Source organism: Scyliorhinus canicula, chromosome 10, assembly GCF_902713615.1.
Source record: "Scyliorhinus canicula chromosome 10, sScyCan1.1, whole genome shotgun sequence".
In the NCBI taxonomy this organism is placed as follows: Eukaryota; Metazoa; Chordata; class Chondrichthyes; order Carcharhiniformes; family Scyliorhinidae; genus Scyliorhinus; species Scyliorhinus canicula.
In genome coordinates, this window is record NC_052155.1 from 140053899 (window position 1) to 140081404 (window position 27506).

The window sequence follows — 27506 nt, forward strand, 5'->3', positions numbered from 1 at the left end:
AACATATGGACATGGTTAGCTGGGCTCCCCGCACACCTCACACATCTATCTTCTACCCCGAAAGACTTGCTCATCCTCGCCGCCGTCATATGTGCCTGGTGGACCACCTTAAATTGTATCAGGCTAAGCCTGGCGCATGAAGAGGAGGAATTGACCCTGCTTAGGGCATCCGCCCATAGACCTGCCTCTAGCTCTCTTCCTAGTTTGCCCTCCCACTTGCCCTTAAGCTCCTCCACCGGGGTTTCCTCCTCCTCCAACAGCTCCTGGTAGATATCCAACACTTTCCCCTCCCCCACCCAGGTACCAGAAACTACTCTATCCTGTATCCCCCGTGGCGGCAGCAGCGGAAAGGCCGGCACCTGTTTTCTCAGGAAGTCTCGCATTTGCAAATATCTAAAGCCATTCCCTGACGCCAGTTTAAATTTATCCTCCAGCGCCTTCAAGCTGGGAAAGCTCCCGTGTATAAATAGATCCCCCCATCCTTGTCATTCCTGTCCTCTGCCAGCTCTGGAACTCACCGTCCAGCCTGCCCAGTGCAAAGCTGTGGTTGTTGCGAATCGGGGTCCAGACCAACGCAACCTCCACCTTCTTATGCCTCCTCCATTGCCCCCACATCCTCAGAGCCGCCACTACCACCGGACTTGTGGAGTACCGTGCCGACGAGAACGGCAGAGGTGCCGTTACCAGTACCCCCAGACTGGTGCCTTTACATGACGCTGCCTCCAACCACTCCCATGCCGACTCCTCCCCACTTCCGAATCATAGCAATGTTAGCCGCCCAGTAGTAGTTGCAGAGGTTCGGCAGCGCCAACCTACCCTCCCCCCGATTACGCTCCAACCGCATTCTCTTCATCTGTGGGGTTTTATTCGCCCGTACAAAGCCTGAGATGATCTTGTTCACCCGCTTGAAAAAGGCCTTGGGGATGAATATGGGGAGGCACTGAAAGACAAACAGAAATCTGGGGTGGATCGTCATTTTCACGGTCTGAACCCTCCCCGCCAGTGACAGCGGGAGCATGTCCCATCTCTTGAAGTCCCCTTCCATTTGCTCTACCAACCGGGATAGATTAAGCTTATGCAGTGCCTCCCATTTCCGAGCTACCTGGATTCCCAGATAGCGAAAACTCTTCCCTACCATTCTAAGCGGCAGCTCTCCCAGTCTCTCCTCCTGCCCTTCAGCCTGAATCACGAACATCTCGCTCTTCCCCATGTTCAATTCATACCCCGAAAAGCTGCCAAATTCCCCCAAGATCCGCATGACCTCTCCCATCCCCTCCAGCGGGTTCGAAAGGTTCAAAAGCAAATCGTCCGCATAGAGCGAGACCCGTGCTCCACCCTAGAAGCTCTTAGCAACATGGCCAGTGGCTCTATAGATAGAGCAAACAATCCCTCAATGTAATTTGAAATACCCCGACCCCAGCCGGTTCTTGCGTACGCTCGCTACAGGCACCTGGTAGAGCAACTCTCCAAACCCAAATCTTCCCAGCTCCTCCCGATCAAAGGCCTTCTCCGCGTCCGTCGCTACCACCACCTCCGCCTCTCCTCTTTCTGAGGGCATCACAATAACATTTAGAAGCCTCCGCACGTTGGCCTTGAGCTGCTTGCCTTTAACGAATCCTGTCTGGTCTTTCCCTATCATCCCCGGAACACAGTCTTCTATCCTTGTGGCCAATATCTTAGCCAACAACTTGGCATCTACATTCAAAAGCGAGATCGGCCTATATGACCCATACTGCTCAGGGTCCTTCTCCCGTTTAAGAATAAATGAAATTGAGGCCTGCGACATGGTCGGGGGGAGGATTCCCTCCTCTCCAGCCTCGTTAAACGTCCTCACCAGCAGTGGGCTCAATATCCCTGAGGACTTCTGATAAAATTCCACCAGGTAGCCATCCAGCCCCGGAGCTTTGCCCGACTGCATGCCCTCCAGCCCCTTGATAACTTCCTCCCTCTCAATTGGGGCTCCCAGCCCCTCCACCAGGTCCTCCTCCACCCTCGGAAACTCCAACCGATCCAAAAATTGGCTCATCTCCTGCACACCAGCCGGGGGTTCCGACTCGTATAATTTACTGTAAAATTCGTTGAACGCTTCGTTGACCCCTCAGCCCCCGGGTCCAAGACCATGTTCCCGGCCCTATTCTTCACTCTACCAATCTCCCTGGTCGCCTCTCTTTTCCTAAGCTGTTGCGCCAACAGGAGCCCCGCATCTGGGGCTTCCGCGTACCTCCTGTCCACCCGGTGTATCTCCTCCACTAATCTCTCCCTCTCAGCCCGTTCCCCCTTTTCCCTGTGGGACTGAATCGAAATTAGCTCTCCTCTAACAACCGCCTTCAGAGCTTCCCACACCGTCGCCGCAGATACCTCTCCCGTGTCATTTGTTTCCAGATAGTTCTGAATGGAGTTATTCACCTGCTCGCAGACCTCATCATCCGCTAGCAACCTCCGGTTCCATAACGGACGTTGCCCTCTCTCCTCGCCAACCCACAAATCCACCCAATGTGGGGCATGGTCCAGAACTACAATTGCCGAGTATTCCAGCCCCGCTATCCTCTGTATTAGCGCCCTGCTTAGAACAAAAAAGTCAATATGTCCTAGATGTCCTAGTGGCCAAAATCTTTGCCAGCAGTTTAGCATCCACGTTAAGAAGTGAGATCGGCCTGTAAGACCCACACGACTCCAGGTTCTTGTCCCGTTTTAATATCATGGAGATGGTAGCCCGCAACATCGTCTGGGGAAGCACCCCTCTGTCCCTTGCCTCATTAAAAACCTTGACCAGCAGCGGCCACAATATCCCGGAGAACTTTTATAAAATTCTACCGGGTACCCATCTGGCCCCGGGGCTTTCCGATCTCCCATTTATTCCCCGACAATAGTTCCTCCCCTGTCAGCAAAGCTCTGCACCCAGGTCCTGATAGACGCACAGCTCACTGCCTTCCAAAGTACAGTGCCTCATCTGCCTGGCCCATCTCAAAATCTGCTCCATATCCCAGGAACCGGTGCACATGCACCGCCATCGCCCTCGGCAGCTCGATCCGTTGTGGCTTCCTCATCAGCGCCCTGTGCGCCGGTCCACCTCCAGGGACCGAGCAAATGTCCCTTCACCCAGTAGCTTCTCGCATCACAAATGCGGCAGGGTCCGCTCCCTCACTGCCCTCCGCCAGGCCGACGATCCTAATGTTCTGCCTGCGCAATCTATTCTCCAGGTCCTCCATCTTCTCCTTCAGCCTCCTTTGTTGATCTCACATCAACCCCATATCTGCTGCCATCGAGGCAAGCTTCTCCTCATGCTCCCCCACTGCCTTCTTCACCTTCTGGAACGCCTGGCCCTGGGCCTCTAACCTTGTCTCCATGCGGTCGATCCCCTTTATCGGGCCCATTACCCTGGCCGGGTCCTCCAAGTTCTCCTTCCTCTGCCGGGCACATTTCTCGTGGAGGAAGCCCACTACTGATCTGCCGACCACTGGGTGGGCAAGGTGTGGCCCTGACCCTCTGCCACCTTCCCCTTTGACGCAGGCACCACATCAACTTTCAACCGTTTTTCTCTCCTTTTTCGACCACTTCTGGTCTACAAATTCATATACCGGGGGGATAGTCTCTTCTTCCATCCCTCCTGCACCTTTTACAATCTCTCTCTTCTGCGTTAGCCGGGGCAAAGGTCCAAAAAGTCCACCACAAGCAGGAGCCCCCAAATGTGCTACCACTCTCACCATGGCCGTCACCGGAAGTCCGTAAATAAATGGTTACGTGTACATTTGATTAATGTTATTGTGAATATGCCCAAATTTAATTCCACTTTTCCATATCCTTTTCGTTTTCCAAGATATTTGCCACTCCAAGCAGATAACTTGATCCCAACCTTCTGCTGAAAATAATCTTGCTCGAGCTGCTAAGCGGTCAGTTCAGGGGGATTTTACACTGACATTAAAACAAAATGACAGGGGCAGGGAAAGTTGTGAATGCACACTCAGCCCACACTACATTATTATCGGGGCTGATTTAGCACACTGGGCTAAATCGCTGGCTTTTAAAGCAGGCCAGCAGCACGGTTCGATTCCTGTATCAGCCTCCCCGGACAGGCGCCGGAATGTGGCGACTAGGGGCTTTTCACAGTAACTTCATTGAAGCCTACTCGTGACAATAAGCGATTTTCATTTTCATTTCGTTTTTCATACTTGCAGTGTGTATTCAGAACAACCTATGTCCTATCTGATATGTCCTACCAAGATGCTGAGATGTTGTCACTGCACTGTTTACGTTCCAACATGGAATTGTTCTAACTTGGAATACAGCAGGCACGATCGAAAAGCAGCGCAGTGTGGCTGATAAATGTTGGGAGGCCCCGCTCCCGGGATCTACCTGGGGCACAATGCCTCGCGAGACGTTGCGATGTAAATCCTGCCCATTGTGGGCGGGGTCACCTTTTGGCAAATCTGCATATTAAAGCGAGACAGCTAGTCTCACTGAAATACGCAGTTACACGAGGTGTTGGGATCTATCCCCTTCACCTCGGAGACCTCGGGTGAGTGTCGTTCAGTCCTAGTCTCCACAAACGTGGACCAGATAGAATAGTACGTGTGGGGTCTCCCAGGGGATTGGAGGCCCCCCAGATGCACACCCTTTTGGGCAGGATGGTATCCTGACACTGCTGGTGCCACTTGCGCACCATGGCACTGTCAGCCTGGCATCCAGGCAGTGCCAGCTCTGTGGCAGTGTGGCACTGCCAAGGTGCCCAGGTGATGCTGCCAGCTGACAGGGGCACTGCCAGGTTGGCACGTTTTGTGCGCTGGTGACTTGTCTGGGGGTGCCCAGCACCGGCGTTGGGAGAATGTGGGGAGGGGGCCGGGGACCCTCCCATAATATGTTGGGGCTTTGGAGGGGAGCGGGTCACTTTGGGGGCTCCACAAATCGGGACGCCAATATTAAACGGCGTCCCAATCTCTCGCTACACGGAGGAGATTTGACGAGCAGAGCTCCTCAGTGCACAAAACGGGGCTATGTGAGGCCTTAGTCATGTGCTCCCAGCTGAGGCCCCCTATCTATACCCGGTGCCTTTCTATTGTGTTTTGTTTCTTGGTGCTGCGAGTGCTAGGAAACACTCGGCCAAAAGCGCTCTCTATGGGACTTTGTATCCATTTAGTTAAATCCTGACCAATATTTTATTTTACGTTCCGCATGTCAAATAAAAATGTAAGGGCACACATGTGTGTTCATAATAAATACTGCTGTCTGTATGTAGCATTTCCCGGTTGATGCCTAAACTAAACTTATTATTCCACTTGCTCCATGTTCTCTCAAATTCATCTCAAATGTGTCAACATGAGGCATATGATGATCTGATTCCGTACCACCACTGTTTTTGGGAAAAGGAATTCTGGGCTCGATCTACTGGCCGTGCCGTGCTCAAACAGGAGCGTGATGCAGCTGGTAGATGCCGGGTTAAGGCTTCCCGATAGCCTTGCGAGATCTACCCAGATCTTGTGAGGCGTCGGGATCAGGATCCTGCCTATTATGGGTCAGACCAAGCCACGCTCGCTTAAGTCAGTTTTAAACCAACTCCAGTGTATTCACTCGGGATCTATCGGCCTCACCAGGGAGGATGCAGTCGGGCGCCGTTCAGTTCTGGCCCACACAAACATGGACCAGGTGGAAAGACACCCAGGGGGTCTCTCAGGCCATCAGAGGCCCCAGGGTGGTCAGGGACAGGACAGGGTGACCCCCCCTGCCCTCCCCCCAAGGTGCCAGGAACGTGGGCACCTTGGCACGGCTACCGAGGCGGTGCCGGGTGGCACTGCAAAGCTGGCAGAAGCATTGCCGGGGTGGAATGCCTGGGTGCCATGGGAGTCCATGCCCATGAAAGGAGAGTGGAGGGGTCGTATGAAGTTTGGGGGTGGGGGCAGCTGCAGGGCATGTAAGTAGGGTCCTCTGGGAGTTTGGGAGTGGTGAAGGGTGAGGATCCTGGAAGGGGGGGGGGGACACCTGTAATGGGGATTGGGGGCCTGAAGAGGGGGACCTTCATGGAGCACATAGCGGAATGTCCTCACTTGGAGGGGTGTCGGGTGACACCCTTGTGGAGGTTTCTGCCAATGGGTGAGGGATGTGGGGGATCCTCAAGCACACTTAGAGATTGGGGCACCCTTTCAAAATGGCACCCTGATCTCGGAGGAGCCGGTCTGGTCAGCGAGTTCAGCTCCCAAGTGATGGAATAAATTTTTAAGCATGGGCTAAACTGGTTAAAAACTGCCCAGGGCCGAAAAAAGACCAGTGTCATGAGAACATAAGAACTAGGAGCAGGAGTAGGCCATCTGGCCCCTCGAGCCTGCTCCGCCATTCAATGAAATCATGGCTGATCTTTTTTGGATTCAGCTCCACTTTCCGGCCCAAACACCATAACCCTTAATCCCTTTATTCTTCAAAAAACTATCTATCTTTATCTTAAAAACATTTCATGAAGGAGCCTCAACTGCTTCACTGGGCAAGGAAATCCATAGATTCACAACCCTTTGGGTGAGGAAGTTCCTCCTAAACTCAGTCCTAAATCTACTTCCCCTTATTTTGAAGCTATGCCCCCTAGTTCTGCTTTCACCCGCCAGTGGAAACAACCTGCCCGCATCTATCCTACCTATTCCCTTCATAATTTTATACGTTTCTATAAGATCCCCCCGCACCCTTCTAAATTCCAACGAGTACAGTCCCAGTCTACACAACCTCTCCTCGTAATCCAACCCCTTCAACTCTGGCATTAACCTAGTGAATCTCCTCTGCACACCCTCCAGTGCCAGTATGTCCTTTCTCAAGTAAGGAGACCAAAACTGAACACAATACTCCAGGTGTGGCCTCACTAACACCTTATACAATTGCAGCATAACCTCCCTAGTCTTAAACTCCATCCCTCTAGCAATGAACGACAAAATTACATTTCTTAATCACCTGTTGCACCTGTAAACCAACTTTTTGCGACTCATGCACTAGCACACCCAGGTCACTCTGCACAGGGAATATTTTAATATTTTATCATTTAAATAATAATCCCGTTTGCTATTATTCCTATCAAAATGGATAACCTCACATTTGTCAACATTGTATTCCATCTGCCAGACCCTAGCCCATTCACATAATCTATCCAAATCCCTCTGCAGACTTCCGGTATCCTCTGCACTTTTTGCTTTACCACTCATCTTCGTGTCATCTGCAAACTTGGACACATTGCACTTGGACCCCAACTCCAAATCATCTATGTAAATTGTGAACAATTGTGGGCCCAACACTGAACCCTGAGGGACACCACTAGCTACTGATTGCCAATCAGAGAAACACCCATTAATCCCCCCTCTTTGCTTTCTATTAATTAACCAATCCTCTATCCATGCTACTACTTTACCCTTAATGCCGTGCATCTTTATCTTATGCAGCAATCTTTTGTGTGGCACCTTGTCAAAAGCTTTCTGGAAATCCAGACATACCACATCCATTGGCTCCCCATTATCTACTGCACTGGTAATGCCCTCAAAAAATTCCACTAAATTAGTTAGGCACGACTTGCCCTGTATGAACCCATGCTGCGTCTGCCCAATGGGACAATTTCAATCCAGATGCCTCGCTATTTCTTCCTTGATGATAGATTCCAGCATCTTCCCTACTACCGACGTTAAGCTCACTGGCCTATAATTATCCGCTTTCTGCCTGCCTCCTTTTTTAAACAGTGGTGTCACGTTTGCTAATTTCTAATCCGCCAGGACCACCCCAGAGTCTAGTGAATTTTGGTAAATTATCATTTGTGCATTTGCAATTTCCCTAGCCATCTCTTTCAGCACTCTGGGATGCATTCCATCAGGGCCAGGAGACTTGTCTACCTTTAGCCCCATTAGTTTGCTCATCACTACTTCCTTAGTGATAACAATCATCTCAAGGTCCTCACCTGTCATAGCCTCATTTCTATCAGTCACTGGCATGTTATTTGTGTCTTCCACTGTGAAGACTGACCCAAAAAACCTGTTCAGTTCCTCAGCCATTTCCTCATCTCCCATTATTAAAACTCCCTTCTCATCCTCTAAAGGACCAATATTTACCTTAGCCACTCTTTTTTGTTTTATATATTTGTAGAAACTTTTACTGTCTGTTTTTATATTCTGAGCAAGTTTACTCTCATAATCTATCTTACTCTTCTTTATAGCTTTTTTAGTAGCTTTCTGTTGCCCCCTAAAGATTTCCCGGTCCTCTAGTCTCCCACTAACTTTTGCCACTTTGTATGCTTTTTCTTTCAATTTGCTACTCTCCCTTATTTCCTTAGATATCCACGGTCGATTTTCCCTCTTTCTACCGTCCTTCCTTTTTGTTGGTATAAACCTTTGCTGAGCACTGTGAAAAATTGCTTGGAAGGTTCTTCACTGTTCCTCAACTGTTTCACCATAAAGTCTTTGCTCCCAGTCTACCTTAGCTAGCTCTTGTCTCATCCCATTGTAATCTCCTTTGTTTAAGCACAAATCACTCGTGTTTGATTTTACCTTCTCACCCTCCATCTGTATTTTAAATTCCACCATATTGTGATCGCTCCTTCCGAGAGGATCCCTAACTATGAGATCATTAATTAATCCTGTCTCATTACACAGGACCAGATCTAGGAACGCTTGTTCCCTCGTAGGTTCCATTACATACTGTTCTAGGAAACTATCGCGGATACGTTCTATAAACTCCTCCTCAAGGCTGCCTTGACCGACCTGTTAAACCACTTGACATGTAGATTAAAATCCCCCATGATAACTGCTGTACCATTTCTACATGCATCAGTTATTTCTTTGTTTATTGCCTGCCCCATCATAATGTTACTATTTGGTGGCCTATAGACTACTCCTATCAGTGACTTTGTCTCCTTACTACTCCTGATTTCCACCCAAATGGATTCAACCTTATCCTCCATAGCACCGATGTCATCCTTTACTATTGCCCAGATGTCATCCTTAAATAACAGAGCTACACCACCTCCTTTATCATCCACTCTGTCCTTCCGAATAGTTTGATACCCTCGGATATTTAACTCCCAGTCGTGACCATCCTTTAACCATGTTTCAGTCATGGCCACTAAATCATAATCATTCACAATGATTTGCACCATCAACTCATTTACCTTATTCCGAATACTACGAGCATTCAGGTAAAGTACACTTATGTTGACTTTTATACCTGTGTTTTAAATCTTAACACTTGATCAGTAACCTCTCTTAAGTTATATTTCCTCTTAACGTTTCTTCTAATTTTCCTTGTCGTTGAACCCATATCTTCATGTAACAACCTGCCGCGTCGCTTTCCATTTATGTTTTTACTTCCCGTTTTATTCCTTTTAGTATTACTGGGCCCATTCACTAAGCTCCCCTCAGTCACTGTACCTTGTACTGTCGCCCTTTTTGATTTTTGACTATCACTTCTCTGCCTTACACTTTCCCCCTTACTGCCTTTTGTTTCTGCCCTTGTTTTACTACCTTCCGACTTCCTGCATCGGTTCCCACCCCACTACCACATTAGTTTAAACCCTCCCCAACAGCTCTGGCAAATAGCCCCCCAAGGACATCAGTTCCAGTCCTGCCCAGGTGTAACCCGTCCAGTTTGTATAGGTCTCACCTCCCCCAGAACCGGTCCCAATGCCCCAGGAATCGGAAACCCTCCCTCTGACACCATCCCTTCAGCCATGTATTCATCCTGTATATCCTGTCATTTCTACTCTGACGAGCAAGTGGCACCGGGAGTAATCCTGAGATCACTACCTTCGAGGTCCGATTTCTTAACTTCCTTCCTAGCTCCCTGTATTCTGCTTTTAGGACCTCATCCCTTTTTTTACCTACGTCGTTTGTACCAATGTGTACCACAATCACGGGCTGTTCACCCTCCCCCTCCAGAATGTCCTGTACCCGCTCCGAGACATCCTTGAGCCAGGCACCAGGGAGGCAATATACTAACTTGGAGTCTCGTTTGCGGCCACAGAAACACCTGTCTATACCCCTTACCATTGAATCCCCTATAACTATTGCACTGTCACACTTATCCCCCCTCACCTCTGCAGCAGAACCAACCGCGGTGCCACGAGTTTGGCTGTTGCTGTTTTCCCCTGAGAGGCCATTCCCCTCAACAGTATCCAAAGCGGTATATCTGTTCTGCAGGGGCATGGCCACAGGAGATTCCTGCACTACCTGCCTTGCTCCCTTGCTCTGTCCGGTGGTCACCCATTCCCTTCCTGCCTGCGGAGCCTGAGCCTTCGGTGTGACCACCTCTCCATACATGCTATCCACGATGCTCTCCGACTCGTGGATGCTCCACAGTGTCTCCAGCTGCCGCTCCAGCTCTGAAACTCGAGCTTCCAGGAGCTGTAACTGGAGACACTTCCTGCACACGTGCTGACCCTGGGGACTGGAACTGTCCCCAGCCTGCCACATGGAACAAGAGGAGCAGACCACACCTTGGAGCTGTCCTGCCATGAATTTTTCCTTTAAATTAAGCCTTTAAAATTAAATTTAAGGTGTTTTTGTGTCAGATTAAATCCAATCTCCATGTACTATTTAATTAGCTTTATCCCTGAGTATTTATCTTGGTTGATCTAACAATTTAAATAGTTACTTAATTAAAATGTAAAAAATTATTTAAATCAACTTAAAAATAGTAATTTAAATCAACTCAAAATATTTATTTAAGTGAGATTTAAAATTTAAGAAATAGTAATTCAAATCAACTTAAAAATAATAATGTCGGCCAAATGTTAAAAAATAGTAATTCAAATCAACTTAAAAATAGTATTTTGAATCAAATTAAAACTAGTAACTAGAGCCGTTAGATAGTGGTGGGGAACTTGCTGACAGAGCAAGTGGGAAACTCCTAGGATAACCCTCCACAAATGGCGAGGAGCCTTTACGTTAGATCATTCCCTCCATTTCTGATATTCCGTTTTCATTCTGCTGCACCAAGATGAGTTCCATGTTGAGGTCCCAAACAGCATATTGACTGATAGAAAGGAAATCGCCAGGGAAGCCCAATTCTCATATTTCTGAGATTGTGCTTTTAACAAGTAACGGGTCAATTTCAGACAGCAATCGAGTTTTCTCATTAACCTCCTAAACGTAATGAATAATAAGCAAGTTAGTCTGAAGTAGTTGGTTAGTTCAATATTACTCAATAGAAATGGAGTGATGCAAAAGAAGACTGTTCATATTACCCAACTAGATGCCTCTCTCAATAAACACTTCTCATTAGTTGAATTCTGTGAAGATGTACTATATATATGTACAGCCAAGAGTACGTGATCTTCCTTAATCTGTTAAATGTGGGTTATTTAAGTATTACCCCACCCACCGTCCTTTTGTAAGTTTAAACTGTTCAGAATTCATTTCAATATGGACAAAAAAAATCTATTGGTTTGCGTATTAATTATTTTATAAATCAGCCTTGCAAGTTGTCATTAATTTGTTGCCCTTGCTAGTAAAGTCTGTGATTTGTCTGTAGTTTCTTTGAGAGCGGAGTTGAATAAAGGACAGAATCGATGAGATAATCCCCCGTAAATTGCTGCTGGTGTGATATTGTGTTAACATGTAATAAAATGCTCATGAAGCATCCTGTAATAGCCTGCATGGGGCTTCTGGGGTGGGAATGAATATCTTCCCCGTGTCCTTGCGGAGTACGAGCACCTAGATGGGGTCACTATTAACCTCTGTATAAAAGGTCGACCAGTAAGGCACCGACCAGAACAAGAACCCAGTAAGGATCTCCTTGGCAGTGTACATATCGAGTGTAAATAAAACTGTTTCTTTATTTTACATGGTGTGTCCTCCCCATGTCCTTATTAAACATCCCACCCAAAATATTCTCTAATTAGCTGATTCTGACCTGTGTTCCAAAATGTACTAATCCTGAATTTTTCTGTGCTTTCTCTTTAGTTTGTGACGAGCATAAGGAATTTAAGGATGCTAAACTTTTCTACCGCTTCAGGAAAGATGATGGCACTTTCCCATTGGATAGCGAGGTGAAGGTTTTCACAAGGGGTCAAAGGATATATGAAAAGTAAGTGGATTGTGTTTCGGATGGATCTTCGTACCCACTAATTACCTTGCAGGAAATTAATATCTATGTGTTGAAGTTACTTTGTTAATGCCAGTACTCCACTCCTTTTATAGTTACAGGGGGTAAACCGTTGTAAACCGATGGGCTTGAAGACAGCAACTGCTTTATTTTTTTGATGAGTAAAAATAAAAAGTGATGGAAGTGCTCAGGAGGTCAGGTAGTATCTGGAGAGAGAAACTGAGTCACTGTTTCAGCTTGGTGACCCTTTCTGTTTTTGTCAGATCTGTTGCGCGCGATCTACCGATCTGAGCGAAAGCGCGACACGGCCGGTAGATCCTGGGAGCGGCCCCCTGGCAGCCTTTACGTCTCGGGGTATATTCTCAAGTCCCGCAAGGTGTCAAAATCAGAATCCCATCAAAATGGGGCATGACCAAACAGTGCACAGATAAGTAGATTTTTAACGTACTTAGGCCTGGAATCTACTCTCCTCCCCAGGGAGGCCGCAGCTGGGCGCCGATCAGTACTGGTTTCACACAAATGTGGACCAGGCGGAGCGGCACCCGTGGGGTCTCCCAGTCCATTGGAGGTCGCTGGGTGGCCAAGGATCATACAGGTGGCTCCCTGGCCGTCTCCCTGGAACTCATACACCTTGACACTGCCAACCTGGCACTGCCAAAGTGCCCGGGTGGCACTAAGCTGGCAGGAGCACTGCCAGGTGGCAGTGCAAGGGTGCTGGGATTCCAGGGTAGCGCTGACAAGGGTCTGGGCCTGAGGGCTGCTATGCTGATGAAAGGAGGTGGGGAGGGGGTAGTGGAGGTGCAGGGCAGATAAGAAGGGGCCTCTGGGATGTTGGGTGGGTGCCAGGTCAGGGTCCTGGAGGGGAGTGCCTGTAACGGTTGGGGAGGTCCTGAAGATGGTGTCCACCAGGGACCACGTAGCGGGAAATCCTCACTTGGGGGGGGCCTGGGGGTGAGGTGGGAGGAGTAATGCCCATGTGGTGGGGGGTGACGTTGCCCATAGGTGGGGGGGGGGGGGGGGGGGCAGGGGCAGGGGGAACCACCCAGAGATCAGGGCTTCCTTTCAAAATGGCGGCCCGATGTCTGAATTCAGCTCCACAGTGCTGAAAAAAATTTGAAGTGTGGGCTAAACTCACTCCTAGTGGTGCTGCTGGCAGGCCAGGTGGCTGGACAGTGGAGAAGGCAGTGGCAGCAGCATCAATAGAGGCTCAAAGCGGCGACCCATGTGCAGGGCCCCACCCTACACCCTGAGGTCCCAGCCGACCAACAGGCCAGGGAGAGACCCAAAAGGGGAGGCCCGCGATTGGCCAAGGTCTGCAGGTGTCACTGATCTTTCAAACAAATAACTGACAACGTGTGCCAATTCCTCCACTGCTCTGGTTGTGCACTGTAGTGAGCGCCGCCCATTTCGTGGAGGTCTGCTGTGTTGTCTAGAATCTGGAAGAATAGCTGGACAACGTGCAGGAGGCGAAGGGGGAGGAACATGTGCCCACCACCGAGGAGGAGGACAAGGACGAGGAGGTGCCGGACCAGGAAGGGCTGAAGGATGACCCCAGGGAGGGCCCGCCGGACCAGGAAGGGCTGGGGGATGACCCCAGGGAGGGCCTGCAGACCAGCCAGATGATGGAGGGCAGATGGCAGCGGGAAGAGTTCGGCAAGTCCGGAGGGCCAGGAGGCGCTCATCCTCACCCGCTTCACATAGGACGTAGCCTCATCTGTCATTCCCTCTCTCTCAACATCCCCCCCCCCCCCCCCCCACACACCATTTCACCCGTGGGGGTAGGGGGCTTCTGATGTCCGGCATCCAGCCGCACCTCTGGACCCTGTCCCGTCTGTTGTGGGTAAACTCCTGTCGGGACAGAGAGGGGGCATCATTATTCACACGCATCCGTCATCGCGGGGGGGGGGGCATATTACAGTGGGGGAGAGAAATGGGGCGGGGGCCGTGGGCGACACTGCTGGACGTGGGTCGGCCAAGGCACGATACGCTGCTGGGCGGATGTATTGCCAGGCGCATACTCATGGAGGGTGGGGGGGGGGCACCATGCTGAGGTCTGCTGCATGTCCCATAATCCCACCTAACCTGCCCACCCCTGGGCACTAAGGGGCTTAATCCATGTAACCTGCACAATTTTGGACTGTGGGAGTAAACCAGAGCAGCCGGACATGGGGAGAAGATGCAAACTCCACACGGACAGTCACCCAAGGCCAGACTTGACCCAGGTCCCTGGTGCTGTGAGGCAGCAGTGCTAACCACTGTGCCACCGACTCTCCCACTCTTTCTTCCTGCCAACAGGCACATTGGAAGAATTTACAGGTTGATAACAAGTTGATGACAGACGCCATGTGGAACACAATCGGCTCCAATGAGAAACAGTGCGGGATTTGCCGGATCCATAATGACAATCGGGAGGCTGACAAGTTGCAGCCATTATACACATTACTCCCCACACACTCTGATCCCAGCCAACAGGATGGCACTGGTTGAGGTGGCATGGTGGCGCAGTGGTTAGCACTGCTGTCACACGATGCTGGGGACCCGAGTTCGATCCCAGCCCCGGGTTACTGTCTGTCTGGAGTTTGCACATTCTCCTCGAGCCTGCCTGGGTCTCACCTCCACAACCCAAAGATGTGCAGGATAGGTGGCCTGGCTTTGCTAGATTGGCCCTTAATTAGAAATAAATAATTGGGTACTCTAAATTTATTTTTTAAACAGACGGCACTGGTTGCGCTGGAGCACGCCCATCCCACTGATGGGTGGTTGGCTGGGGCTAGAGGGCAACTGGGGAGGGGCCACCCATAAGACCTGTGGCCCTAAGTTCACAGTGGGCAGTCAGCGGCATTGCTGTCTTGCAAGCCGCAGCAATGGTGCTCCGTGCCCATCCACCCTGACCCCACAGCCCACCTCCTGGCTATCACCCGCTATGCCTTCCTGGCCCTGGCAGAAGCCCCCCGTCCAGCGACACAACTGTCAGCAAACTATGACGATATTGGACACTTTCTGTACACACTCTCTCTCCCCCTCAGCAGTCACAGCGCCTGTTTCACGATTTAAAAAAAATTAGCCTGGACAATTAAATTAATCCTAGCCTGCACATCTTTGGGATGTGGGGGCGAAACCCACGCAAACACGGGGAGAATGTGTAAGCTCCACACGGACAGTGACCCAGAGCCGCGATCGAACCTGGGATCTCGGTGCCGTGCGGCAGCAGGGCTAACCCACTGCGCTACTGTGCTGCACTGTTTCACAATTTATTAAAGCACTAGTGTAGCTGGCCGTTGGGAATGCGCCCCCAGTGGAGGCGGAGCACCGCAGAGGCCCCGGAGAATACTGGGGCAGACCTGCTAATGCTATGTCAACAGTGTTTACTGTACGTGCATTCCGGTACGCATCCACGCCGCTGTCGAAGTACCGAAGAATTAAGAATTGCGATTTGGTGTGAAACAGGCACTCGTCACGATTTTGGCGTCAAGAAGGATTCTCTGCCCAATCAGCCGACAGAGAATCCCGGAAATTCTGGTTAAAAAAAGTACAGCTAATTCAATGCCCTGCAGTGACCCGGAGACATTCGGGCAGCTTTAGCTGTGGATACGGGGCCCCGCACGTCCGGTTTTGAGTTTGCACACGGCTGCGGCCTTCAGCGGCCATGGCGAGCACCATGGCGGTCTCGGACCACGGAGGCAGACTGAAAAACTAGACCCCCCAGATCGCATGTGCGCCTGAGCATCCAACCAAGCGGATTTAACCCCTGGCCGTGTGTGAGAACCCCCCCCATCCCCACCAGGGTGGCCGTGGGTTGAGACCGTAGCCGCCACGCCAGCATCCCGACTGGCAATAGCAGGCTAGTTCCACGCCGTCGGGAAACTGACCAGTCGGGAACAGAGGACCGCTGGGCGGGCCTCTGCCATTGGGCCCCCAGCCACACGGCGTACTCCACAATCGCGCCAATTCTTGGCTTCCGGATAATCGTCGGAACGGCGTCGGGAAAGATTTCGGCGTGAAATTGGATTCTCCGCGGGGCTTTAGAGAATCCAGCCCTTATTTAATTTGTGGCGGGTTTTTCAGGGAATTTCCTGCCGGCTCTGCCGGTGAGTTCCCCACCGCTATTCATATTTTGGGCACCAGAGAGTTTCTCACTGGTTTAGCCCACACTTCGAATGTTTAGCACTGGGCAGCTGAACTCTGAGATCGGGCTGCCATTATGAAAAGGTGCCCCGATCTCTAAGTGAGCTTGTGGGTCCCCTACAGTGCCCATCCATGGGCAATGTCATCACCCTCATACACAGACACTATCTCACACTCCCCAAGTGAGGATACCCCACTATGAAACTTACAGGATACTGCGAGGCCTGGATAAAGTAGACGTGGAGAGGATGATTCCACTTGTAGGAAAAACTAGAAGCAGACGACACCATCTCAGACTAAAGGGACGATCCTTTATAACAGAGATGAGGAGGAATTTCTTCAGCCAAAAGGTGGTGAATGTGTGGGACATTTTGCCGCAGAAGACTATGGAGGCCAATTCACTGAGTGTCTTTAAGACAGAGATAGATAGGTTTTTGATTAATAAGGGGATCAGGGGTTATGAGGAAAGGCAGTAGAATGGCGATGAGAAAATATTAGGCATGACTGAATGGCAGAGCAGACTCGATGGACCGAGTGGCCTAATTCTGCTCCTATGTCTTATGGTCTTATGGGGTCCCTGGGGGTCCCCCCTCTTCAGGCCCCCAAGCCCCCTTACAGCACCCCCTCGCTTCTACGTCCCCCACCCAACCCCCCTCCACCCTCATTTTATGGGCATGGCCCCACTCGCCCCCTGGCCCTCTGTAGTGCCACCCTAACACTCAGGCACCCTTGCACTTGCCACCCTGGCACCCAGACAGTGCTCCTGCTGGCATGGCAGTGCCATCTGGGTATCTTGGCAGTGCCAGGGTAGCAGTATCAAGGTGCCAGCTGGGCAGTGCCAAGTCACCCGCATTCCAAGGGGAGGGACCGGGAGTCACCCTCCACTTACCCTGACCACCCTGGGCTCTCCGGTGCCCCCCCCCCCCCGGGAACCGTTCCGCCTGCTCCACGGCTGTGTGGACCAGCACTGATCGACGCCCGGCTGCAACCTCACTGGGGAGGCCGAAGAATCCAGGGAGGTTGGTGGATCCCGTGCAGGTAGGTTGTAAGTAGGTTTACGACCTACTTCCGCGAGCGTCATTCGGTCCCACCCATTTGGGGCGGGGTTCCTACTCCAATGTCTTGCGGGACTTCGGAGAATCGCAGGAGGCGTGGAGCCGATCGGGAGGATCGCTGGAGGGTTTTCCTGAGATTTTCCGACCACGTTGCGCTCAAGCGAGAGCCCAACGCACCAGGAGAATCGCGCCCCTTGTTTCATTTCTCACAGAATCTACAAGGCCATCTTAAATATTAAAATAAAAACCTGGGGGAAGGATTTCCCCAGTGCTATTGTGGCAGCGGAGACAGCCTACCATTGGTCGGCAGTAGGATCTTCTGATGCCGCTGCTGTCAATGGGGTTTCCCTATTCTGTGCGTCCCCCCACCACCGGACAACATGCAACAGGGATTTGCCATCGGCGGCACTGGAAGATCCCGCCGGGTTGAATGGCCAGAATGGCTCATGTATTTGCTTTGTTTGGCCCCTTGTTCCGCACTGCAACCAATCACTGTTTTGTCGATATACCATTTGTCAATGTTCTCTGTTGATTATTCTTGTGTCTACTATGTACGTACTACGTACTGTGCACGTTCCTCGGCCGCAGAAAAATACTTTTCACTGTACTTCGGTTCATGTGACAATAAATCAAATCAATCAATCAATCAATTCCAGCTCGAGGACTTGAATGGTAAATGAATTGTATCCATCAGTTCCAACATGTGTTCCTAAAGCTGGGAGTGACTGATTTAGCCTCGGGAGTGAGTTTGGTTCTACTCTTCAGGGTTGAACTTCATAATGATTCCAGATTTAAGAAATATCGTCCTATTTTTGTCTTTGTTAGTGAAAGTGCAATAAGTTTTATTGGACAACTATTTTATATTTTTGTAAATTAAAGGGGATACTGGCTGCTTTTGGTACGAAAGTGAAGCATTTGCCATGGTGATAAGCAACTTGACATGAAACTTAACATGAATGTGATTTTCGACTGTTTTTCTTTACATAGTAATTGGGAGGCATGGTGTTGAATTCTGGTGCTGATGGTTCTGACTTACACATTTTCCTTTTCCTTTCTCCTCCTCTTCACCCTTTCTTTGTCCTTTCTCAGAATTCCTTTTAAATTCTGTTAACAGTAAAATAATCGGGGCTTTGTCTTTGGAAATTCCGGCATGCAAAGTTTTCGGTTAAAAAAAACTCATACGCTCACCTGGGTGGGAGAGGGGAAGGTATCGGATATTTACCAGGACCTTTCGGAGGCGGAGGAAACCCCGGTGGAGGAGGTTAAGGGCAAGTGGGAGGACGAGCTAGGAGGAGAAATAGAGGCGGGTCTATGGGTGGATGCCCTAAGGAGGGTTAATATCTCCTCATCATGTGCCAGGCTTAACCTGATACAATTTAAAGGTAGTCCACCAGGCACACATGACACTGGCTAGGATGATCAAGTTTTTCGAGGTAGAGGACAGGTTTGCGAGGTGCGCGGGAAGCCCAGCAAATCATGTCCATATGTTTTGGGCATGCCCAAAGCTTAGAGAGTTTTGGCAGCGTTTTCCTGAGGCAATGCTCACGGTACTAAAAACACGGGTGGTGCCGAGTCCGGAGGTAGCGATCTTTGGAGTGTCGGAAGATCCGGGAGTTCAGGGGGCGAAAGAGACTGGCGTCTTGGCCTTTGCCTCCCTGATAGCCTGGAGACGGATCTTATTAATGTGGAGGAACTCTAAGCCCCCGAGTGTAGAGACCTGGGTCAGTGACATGGCTGGGTTTCTCAGTCTCGAGAAAATAAAGTTCGCCTTAAGAGGGTCAATGTTAGGATTCACCCGGAGGTGGCTTTCTCGGGGAAAATTAAAATGTCAGCAGATGCCGTATTCTAAGGGAGGGGGGGGGGCGTGAATTGTTATTGTATGGTTGAGGTGTGTGAAGATTGGGCTGGGGGGGGGGGGGGTTGGGAAATGTTTATTTTACCATGTTGATTTAATTGTTTATGTTACCGTTACAAAAATTTTCAAATACCTCAATAAAATATATTTTTTAAAAACTTGTACAATGTATGAGGTCCAGTGCCTGTGCATGGAATAAAGACATTGATATTTTAAAATGTTTGCACTTTTATCTTGTTTTCAAATGAATACTTTCTTGGATTTGAAAATCATTCCCTCGTACATTTCCTTCTCCTATCCAGAGCTTCCATACAGGCCAAAAACAAAACAAAACTTGACGTACAAGCATCCATTGATAGCAGTGAGATTCTCCGGTCCCGCTGCAGTGAATGAGAAATTTGGCTCAGCTCCAAATTCTCCGTCCCCCCCCCCCCCCCCCTCCCGCAGCAGTAGCTGGGGTGGACTGGCAACAGAGAATGCCGATTGTTGAACCCTGATGCGATTTTGAGTTTTAGCTTTGATTCAAGAACATTGATGCTACATCCAAGTTGTCAATTCCTTTTTTCCCGCCTACTCTCCTGGGTCAGTCACTGTTTGTATAGGTTTAGTGCTTTTAGATCATGGGTTGCATTTGTATCTTTGTGATGATAGGTTGATGAGCACTGAAAACTGTCTGATGCAGACACGGGAAGAGGAAGGAGTGAAATACCAGCGGGCTTTTGTAGCCACTGAATTTATTGACTGGCTAATTCAAGAAGGAGAAGTTGCCATAAGGAGTGAATGTGAACAGCTCTCTTGTCGGCTGCTGGAACATGGCATTATTCAGCATGGTGAGCAATTGATTCATTATTTTTTGAAGTGCAGTGTTAAGTGTTTCCCCAATTAAATATATCAGTTGTAATTATGGGTGAAACTTTGTGGCTATCTCGTAGCAGGGTGGAGCCCTAAAATGCGGAGAGGTATACAAAGATCCATTGGCTGGAATTTTCTGATCTCCCCCACCGCAAGAATGTCAGCTCAGGTAGGAAAAGCGGAGATGAGCCAACCGGCTTTTCCCACCATATTTCTAGACACTGTTTGGGTGGGGGTTAGCGATGGAGGAGGAGTGAAGGGTGGGGAGGAGGGAAGGGGGTGGGAGAGTGAAGTGGCAGGTCCCAAACTTCAGGCTCTTGAAAGATCACAAAAATAGAAACAAAGAACTCTTTCTCCTCCCCTCCCCATGCACCATGGACACAGAACCCTCGGCAACTGCCCTTCATAACACCCCTCGGCACTGGGATGTACCGCTCAGGCATGATTCCTCTCCCCCCCCCCCCCCCCCCCCCCCCCCCCCCTCCCCCCCCCCCCGGGGGCTGCACTTACCTGTAAACCTCCGGCGGGTTCTGTTCACCAGGTACACATTGTGGGGCACCTGTCATGAATAATGTTGGTGTGCCCTCACGCCAACGTGAATGGGCAATTTCACGTGGGGGTCGATCTGCATTGGTAAGTATATGTCAATAGGAATCTCCACTAAAGTCACTATTCCTGTTACATCCTAGGCGGGGGGCCGGGGACAGTTGAACAGGGAAATCCTGCTGGTGCAAAAGCTGTTTTAGACCTCCCACTTGATTCTCCACCCCTATGCCATTCCTGCCTGCCGAAAATAGGAATGGAAAACCCCCCACCCCATTGACAACAGGGGGACCGCAAAATTACACAAGAGTAAAATTCCGCCCTCACTGTCCAATAGACCAAATGCCTGTCCACCGCCTCCCAAAGCCCCACATTGATAAACTCTCCTATTTAAACCTGGTCTGGCCGTTAGCTGTTCAAGATGCTCTCTGGTTAAATGATGTGAAAGGCTCCAGCACAATTTTTATTTCAGCCAGGATAGTAATTTGCCAAGGGATCCCAAGGCTTGCAAGAAGAACTTGCCCGGGGTTCCTACGTCTAATTTTTATTTCACACTGCTGGAAAGTACAGATGTTGAATGAAGGTGGGGTTGCCTCAGCTGTGACCACTGTACCTATCCAGGTGAAATAATCAGGACTCTCTTATGGTGGTTGCCAGTATGTCCAGAACCATATTCGAGCATGAATTACTCTTTTCAGAGTCATAAGTAGGGAGACAGGTTTAAAAAAAACTGCACAAGTATGTTTGTGTGATTATCGGTGGCGTGTTATTCTTTTTACTCTTTTTAGTTGAATATATTTTTGTTTAGAAATTAAACTTGCCCAGGTGAGAAATTTGTTTTGAACAAATTGTCATTTCGCAGCATTTTGAATTCTAGTCAAAACAGTTTAAGCATCAGGTCTGTAGAGTTGTTCCCAAATTTTTAATGTATCACATATCCTATGCTCAGCTTTGCAAGTCTGAAATATTTCCTACTAGTCACCTGCAGAGGCATGTGTCAGCATGTGTTACAGATGATGATTGTGTAGCAATATCTCAGCATGACTCATATTACACTGCCAAAGACCTATTGGCTGTAAAAGGGCACCTCAGGTAATAAAACACACCCTGTTACTTTGCTTCATTGTGCAATGAATCAGATGATTTTATGAAGACAATCTCCAGGGCATTCAAGAGGGATGTTGCAGGGCTATCGTACTGGCTGGAATGAAGGGTAGGATTTTTCCCTGCAGTCTTCTAACCCTGAAGGTGGGTTGAGCATGGGCTTCTGACCCACATTTATGTGATCAATCATTGTGCTTTTCTCTGGAGTGGTCAGTTAATGGCTGAATGGAGGGCTCACCGTCCAATGAAGGACAGTGAACTGGCTCTCGAACTTATCGGGCCAATCAGAAGCCTTCCAGCTTGAAAGGAGCAGCAGCCTGCAATGAAAGGTAAGTAAGGGAGAAAGTGTTTTTAAATGGGGGCACCCTCTCTCCAACTTTTTTTCAAGTTTAGATTTTTAAGAATCGGTTTTACTCCCTGTCCAAGCCTATGGGTGGAATTCTCCTTTCCAGGACTAAGTCCCGTGGCAGGGGAGGGTTGTGTGGTGACTGACACTGGCAGGAAACCAAGCCATATCTTCTGTCATTGGCGTAATGAGTTATACATCCAGGCATTTTGCACTGTCTTCTGTGGTGCACGTCCCTCTGCCATATCTGGGTTACATATTTAAACGGCGCCCAACATCGCTGACCCACCATTGAAGAAAGAAGATGGGCTTCTGAAACTGGAAGATGGACCTTTTCAAAGGCACTGAAGCTGATAGATGCTCTCCCCTATCCACGGCTGTGGTGGTCTCCACCTGAATTTAGGAGACGACCCTAGGCCTTCTTCAGGTAAGTCCCGGCATGTTTTCCTGCTGACATTGTGGAGTGAGGGAAAACTCTGGTCAAGCCTTCACCCATTAGTGGGATGCAAATCAGTTTCACACCAGCCTCCTGCTGGATTCCCGATCTGCCGTGGTGAACAGCATTGGAAGATCCCGCGGGATCTCTCTGGACACTCTCTGTCCATAGACCCTGCTTGCTAAGTACTTGCAGCATTTTCTGGTCTCGAATTCAGATTTCCAGCATCTGCAGTATTTCGCTTTTGTGTTGTTGTAGTGTTTCTGGCCCGATGTGCTTCTGTTCTTGCAGCCAATTCTAGGAGTTTACTGTGCTATTACGTGTCTGAAATCTGAAGAGACATTTTGTGTACTGCCTCAGTTGCTGGACAGGCTATCGCAAAGGGAAATGCTGCCTATATGCACACTGATACGTCAATTATGGAAAAATTGCCATTTCTGTAGCTGCCAGATTTCCTAAGTATGCAATATTGTGTGTAATATGTATGCAACTTTCCTTTTTGGTCTACTGAAAAACCGATGGAGAGATGGTTTTAAGATCTTATTTTCTTCACAAGCCAAATCCATATGCTGTTTAGCAATGTTCCAGGAAATCTGATCTGTCATATAATCATATACAGACGAATAACCCTATTTGTCTGGCACTGTTATAGGAGTGTGGGGGTGTTGGGATGTTTTAATGTTGTCATTTTTATTCGTGGCCAATTTTTTTTCTCTCATCCAATCCCCCTAGAGTTTTGACTCTTGTTTCCATGGGTACCATCCCAATACATTCCAAGGGCATGTTCTTATGTGTGCGGCTTGACAATGTGTCAATTGGCAGTTCAATCATGGAGTGTCGCACAGCCAAAAGCCTGACATTTTGTCCTTGCAAGAGAAAGATGCCTGCTGGTTAGTGAGAGGAAGCAGGAGCCGCCTTCCAACACGAAGGTCAATTATAACACCTGACTATTGTCCATCCCTGACCACTCAGCTCAGGAGGCAAGTGCCCTGTTTTCTAACCAGGCTACCCTTTTCTTAGAAAGGAATTTTTCTCTTTCATTGTTCGCCCCTTTTCTTCTTTCTCAAGCTCCAAACTATTCGGAGACAGCGATTCGGATTTTAACCCTCTTGAACTCCAAGCCAAGGAGATCAACAGACATTAAAACTGTGGTACTGGCGGATGATATTTGGCATGAGTTGTCAGATTAGTTATTCCTGACATTAGGATCAAATTTCCTTTACGGAACAATAATTACAAAGGGCAAAAGACCTGTTTCTGTTCTTTAAAGCAGCTGAATTAAAATTTACAGCTGCTGTTGTATCTTTTTTTTGAAAGTTTCCAATATTTTTAATGCAGCATTTTAATATTGAATATTTGAATATTTTTAGGCGGTGGGGGGGGGGGGGGGGGGGAGCTTTGTGTGCATGTATGTATACTTGCGTGTACAGAGTGGAAAATCTGATACAATTAGCTGTCCACACGGAAATTTGCAGAAAATGTGAAATAAATTGGCTGTTTGTTTTCAATGAGCCCAATGAAAGTCTGACAATGATGCACTTAGCAGCTTTAGCATAGATTAAACGTCCCAGCATAGTTAGCAGCATTATCAATCAAAAATAGGGTGGACAGTGAGAGCCTTCTCCCTCGGATGGAGGTGGCTAGCACGAGGGGACATAGCCTTAAATTGAGGGGTAATAGATATAGGACAGACGTCAGAGGTAGGTTTTTTACGCAAAGAGTGGTGAGGCCGTGGAATGCCCTACCTGCAACAGTAGTGAACTCGCCAACATTGAGGGCATTTAAAAGTTTATTGGATAAGCATATGGATGATAATGGCATAGTGTAGGTTAGATGGCCTTTAGTTTTTGACTTCCCATGTCGGTGCAACATCGTGGGCCGAAGGGCCGGTACTGCGCTGTATCATTCTATGTTCTATGTTCTAAAAGTATCATTGGGACTCGGAAGGACAAGGTAACCAAAACCTTGCACAATCAGAGAGGTTTTAAGGAGCATCTTAAGGGGGGAGTGAAAGGCAGAATGACAGGGTGGAGGGAGTGATTAAAATCTGGGTTGGACGATGGAAGAGAATGGAGGACCTCCGAGATCTTGAATACTTACATGATGGAGGAGGGATGAAATCATGGAAGGATTTGAAACACACAGATGAATGTTTTAAAATAGTGTTGCTGTACCTGGAGTTAATGTCAGTCAGCGAGCACAGGGGTGATAGGTAAGTGGATAATGGTCCACGTCAGGATATGGGCACCAACGTTTAGAATGTAGGGTGAAAGGTGGGAGGCCAACCTGGAGAGCGTCGACAGAGTCAAATCTAGTGGTAACAAGTGAATAGGTGCAGGTTTAGGTACAAGTGAGATGAGTCAGGGATTGAGTCAAATGACGTTATGAAGGTGGAAGTAGTTTGGTTTAGTTTTGGAACAGATGTGCGCCAGAAGCTCATTGTGGTATCAAATAACACCAAGGTTGTAAATAGAGTGCCAGGGAGAATTGGTGGCTAGGGAACAGAGCTTGTGGCGATGGCTGACAATGGAGGAAATTTCTGCTCATCCCAGGACTGGATGTTAGACAAACTGTCCATTGAGATGTATACTTTCACACGGGAGGGTTTAAACTAGTATGGCAGGGGGGTGGGCACCGGAGAACTAGGGAATAGGGCCAGTATGGCTCTGAGGCAGAGCAGACAGGGAGATGGTGCTGAACACAGCAGGTCTGGTGGCCTGAAGTGCATATGTTTTAATGCAAGAAATACTACGGGTGAGGCAGATGAACATAGAGCTTGGATTAGTACTTGGAACTATGATGTTGTTGCCATTACAGAGACCTGGTTGAGGGAAGGACAGGATTGGCAGCTAAACGTTCCACGATTTTGATGTTTCAGGCGGGGTGGAGGTGGATGTAAAAGGGGTGGCGGAGTTGTGCTACTGGTTAGGGAGAATATCACATCTGTACTACGGGAGGACGCCTCAGAGGGCAGTGAGGCTATATGGGTAGAGATCAGGAATAAGAAGAGGGCAGTCATAATGTTGGGGGTTTACTACAGACCTCCCAACAGCCAGCGGGTGATAGAAGAGCAGATAGGTAGACAGATTTTGGAAAAGAGTAAAAACAACAGGGTTGTTGTGATGGGAGACTTCAATTTCCCCAATATTGATTGGGACTCACTTAGTGCCAGGGGCTTAGACGGGGCAGAGTTTGTAAGGAGCATCCAGGAGGGCTTCTTAAAACAATATGTAGACAGTCCAACTAGGGAAGGGGCAGTACTGGACCTGGTATTGGGGAATGAGCCCGGCCAGGTGGTAGAAGTTTCAGTAGGGGAGCATTTCGGGAACAGTGACCACAATTCAGTAACTTTTAAAGTACTGGTGGACAAGGATAAGAGTGGTCCTAGGGTGAATGTGCTAAATTGGGGGAAGGCTAATTATAACAATATTAGGAGGGAACTGAAGAACGTAGGTTGGGGGCGGTTGTTTGAGGGTAAATCGACATCTGAAATGTGGGAGGTTTCAAATATTAGTTGAAAGGAATTCAGGACCGGCATGTTCCTGTGAGGAAGGAGGATAAATACGGCAAATTTCAGGAACCTTGGATAACGAGAGATATTGTAGGCCTCGTCAAAAAGAAAAAGGAGGCATTTGTCAGGGCTAGAGGCTGGGAACAGACAAAGCCTGTGTGGAATATAAGGAAAGTAGGAAGGAACTTAAGCAAGGAGTCAGGACGGCTAGAAGGGGTCACGAAAAGTCATTGGCAAATAGGGTTAAGGAAAATTCCAAGGCTTTTTACACGTACATAAAAAGCAAGAGGGTAAGCAGGGAAAGGCAACTGAAAGATAGGCAAGGGAATCTATGTGTGGAGCCAGAGGAAATGGGCGAGGTACTAAGTGTATACTTTGCCTCAGTATTCACCAACGAGAAGGAATTGGTGGATGTTGGTCTGGAGAAGGATGTGTAGATAGCCTGAGTCACATTGAGATCCAAAAAGACGAGGTGTTGGGCGTCTTGAAAAATATTACGGTAGATAGGTCCCCAGGGCCTGATAGGATCTACCCCAGAATACTGGAGGAGGCTAGAGAAGAAATTGCTGAGGCCTTGACAAAAATCTTTGGATCCTCACTGTCTTCAAGTGATGTCCTGGAGGACTGAAGAATAGCCAATGTTGTACCTTTGTTTAAGTAGGGTAGCAAGGATAATCCAGGAAACTAGAGGCCTTACGTCAGTGGTAGGGAAATTACCGGAGAGAATTCTTTGAGACAGGATCTACTCCCATTTGGAAGCAAATGGACGTATTAGTGAGAGGCAGCATGGTTTTGTGAAGGGGAGGTCGTGTCTCACTAACTTGATAGAGCTTTTCGAAGAGGTCACAAAGATGATTGATGTAGGTAGGGCAGTGGATGTTGTCTATATGGACTTCAGTAAGGCCTTTGACATGGTAGACTGGTACAAAAGGTGAAGTCACACGGGAGCAGGGGTGAGCTGGCAAGATGGATACAGAACTGGCTAGGTCATAGAAGGCAGTGAGTAGCAATGGAAGGGTGATTTTCTAATTGGAGGGCTGTGACTAGTGGTGTTCTGCAGGGATCCGTGCTGGGAGCTTTGCTGTTCGTAGTATATATAAATGATTTGGAGGAAAATTTAACTGGTCTGATTAGTAAGTTTACAGACAACACAAAAGGTGGTGGAATTGCGGATAGCGATGAGGACTGTCAGAGGATACAGCAGGATTTAGATCGTTTGGAGACTTGGGCGGAGAGATGGCAGATGGAGTTTAATCCGGACTAATGTGAGGTAATGCATTTTGGAAGGTCTAATGCAGGTCGGGAATATACAGTGAATGGTAGAACCCTAAAGAGTATTGAAAGTCAGAGAGATCTAGGTGTACAGGTCCACAGGTCACTGAAAGGGGCAACACAGGTGGAGAAGGTAGTCAAGAAGGCATACGGCATGCTTGCCTTCATTGACCGGGGCATTGAGTATAAGAATTGGCAAGTCATGTTACAGCTGTATTGAACCGTAGTTAGGCCACACTTGGAGTATAGTGTTCAATTCTGGTTGCCACACTACCAGAAGGATGTGGAGGCTTTAAAGAGGGTGCAGAAGAGATTTACCAGGATGGAGGAGCGGTTGAATAAACTCGCTTTGTTCT

General features: G+C 48.7%; 1 protein-coding gene across 5 annotated transcripts in view; it reads left to right on the plus strand.

The window, feature by feature from the left end:
* The window catches only part of deptor (DEP domain containing MTOR-interacting protein), a 123597-nt gene that overhangs the window by 41814 nt on the left and 54277 nt on the right, over positions 1–27506 (plus strand). For all 5 annotated transcript variants that reach the window (XR_005462134.1, XM_038809798.1, XM_038809796.1 and 2 more), the window contains 2 exons: positions 11910–12033; positions 19738–19916. Coding sequence is in view for 4 of the 5 variants with exons in the window: in XM_038809798.1 (XP_038665726.1) it covers positions 11910–12033; positions 19738–19916 (303 nt within the window). In the remaining variant the exon portion in view is untranslated. The remainder of the gene's footprint in view (positions 1–11909; positions 12034–19737; positions 19917–27506) is intronic.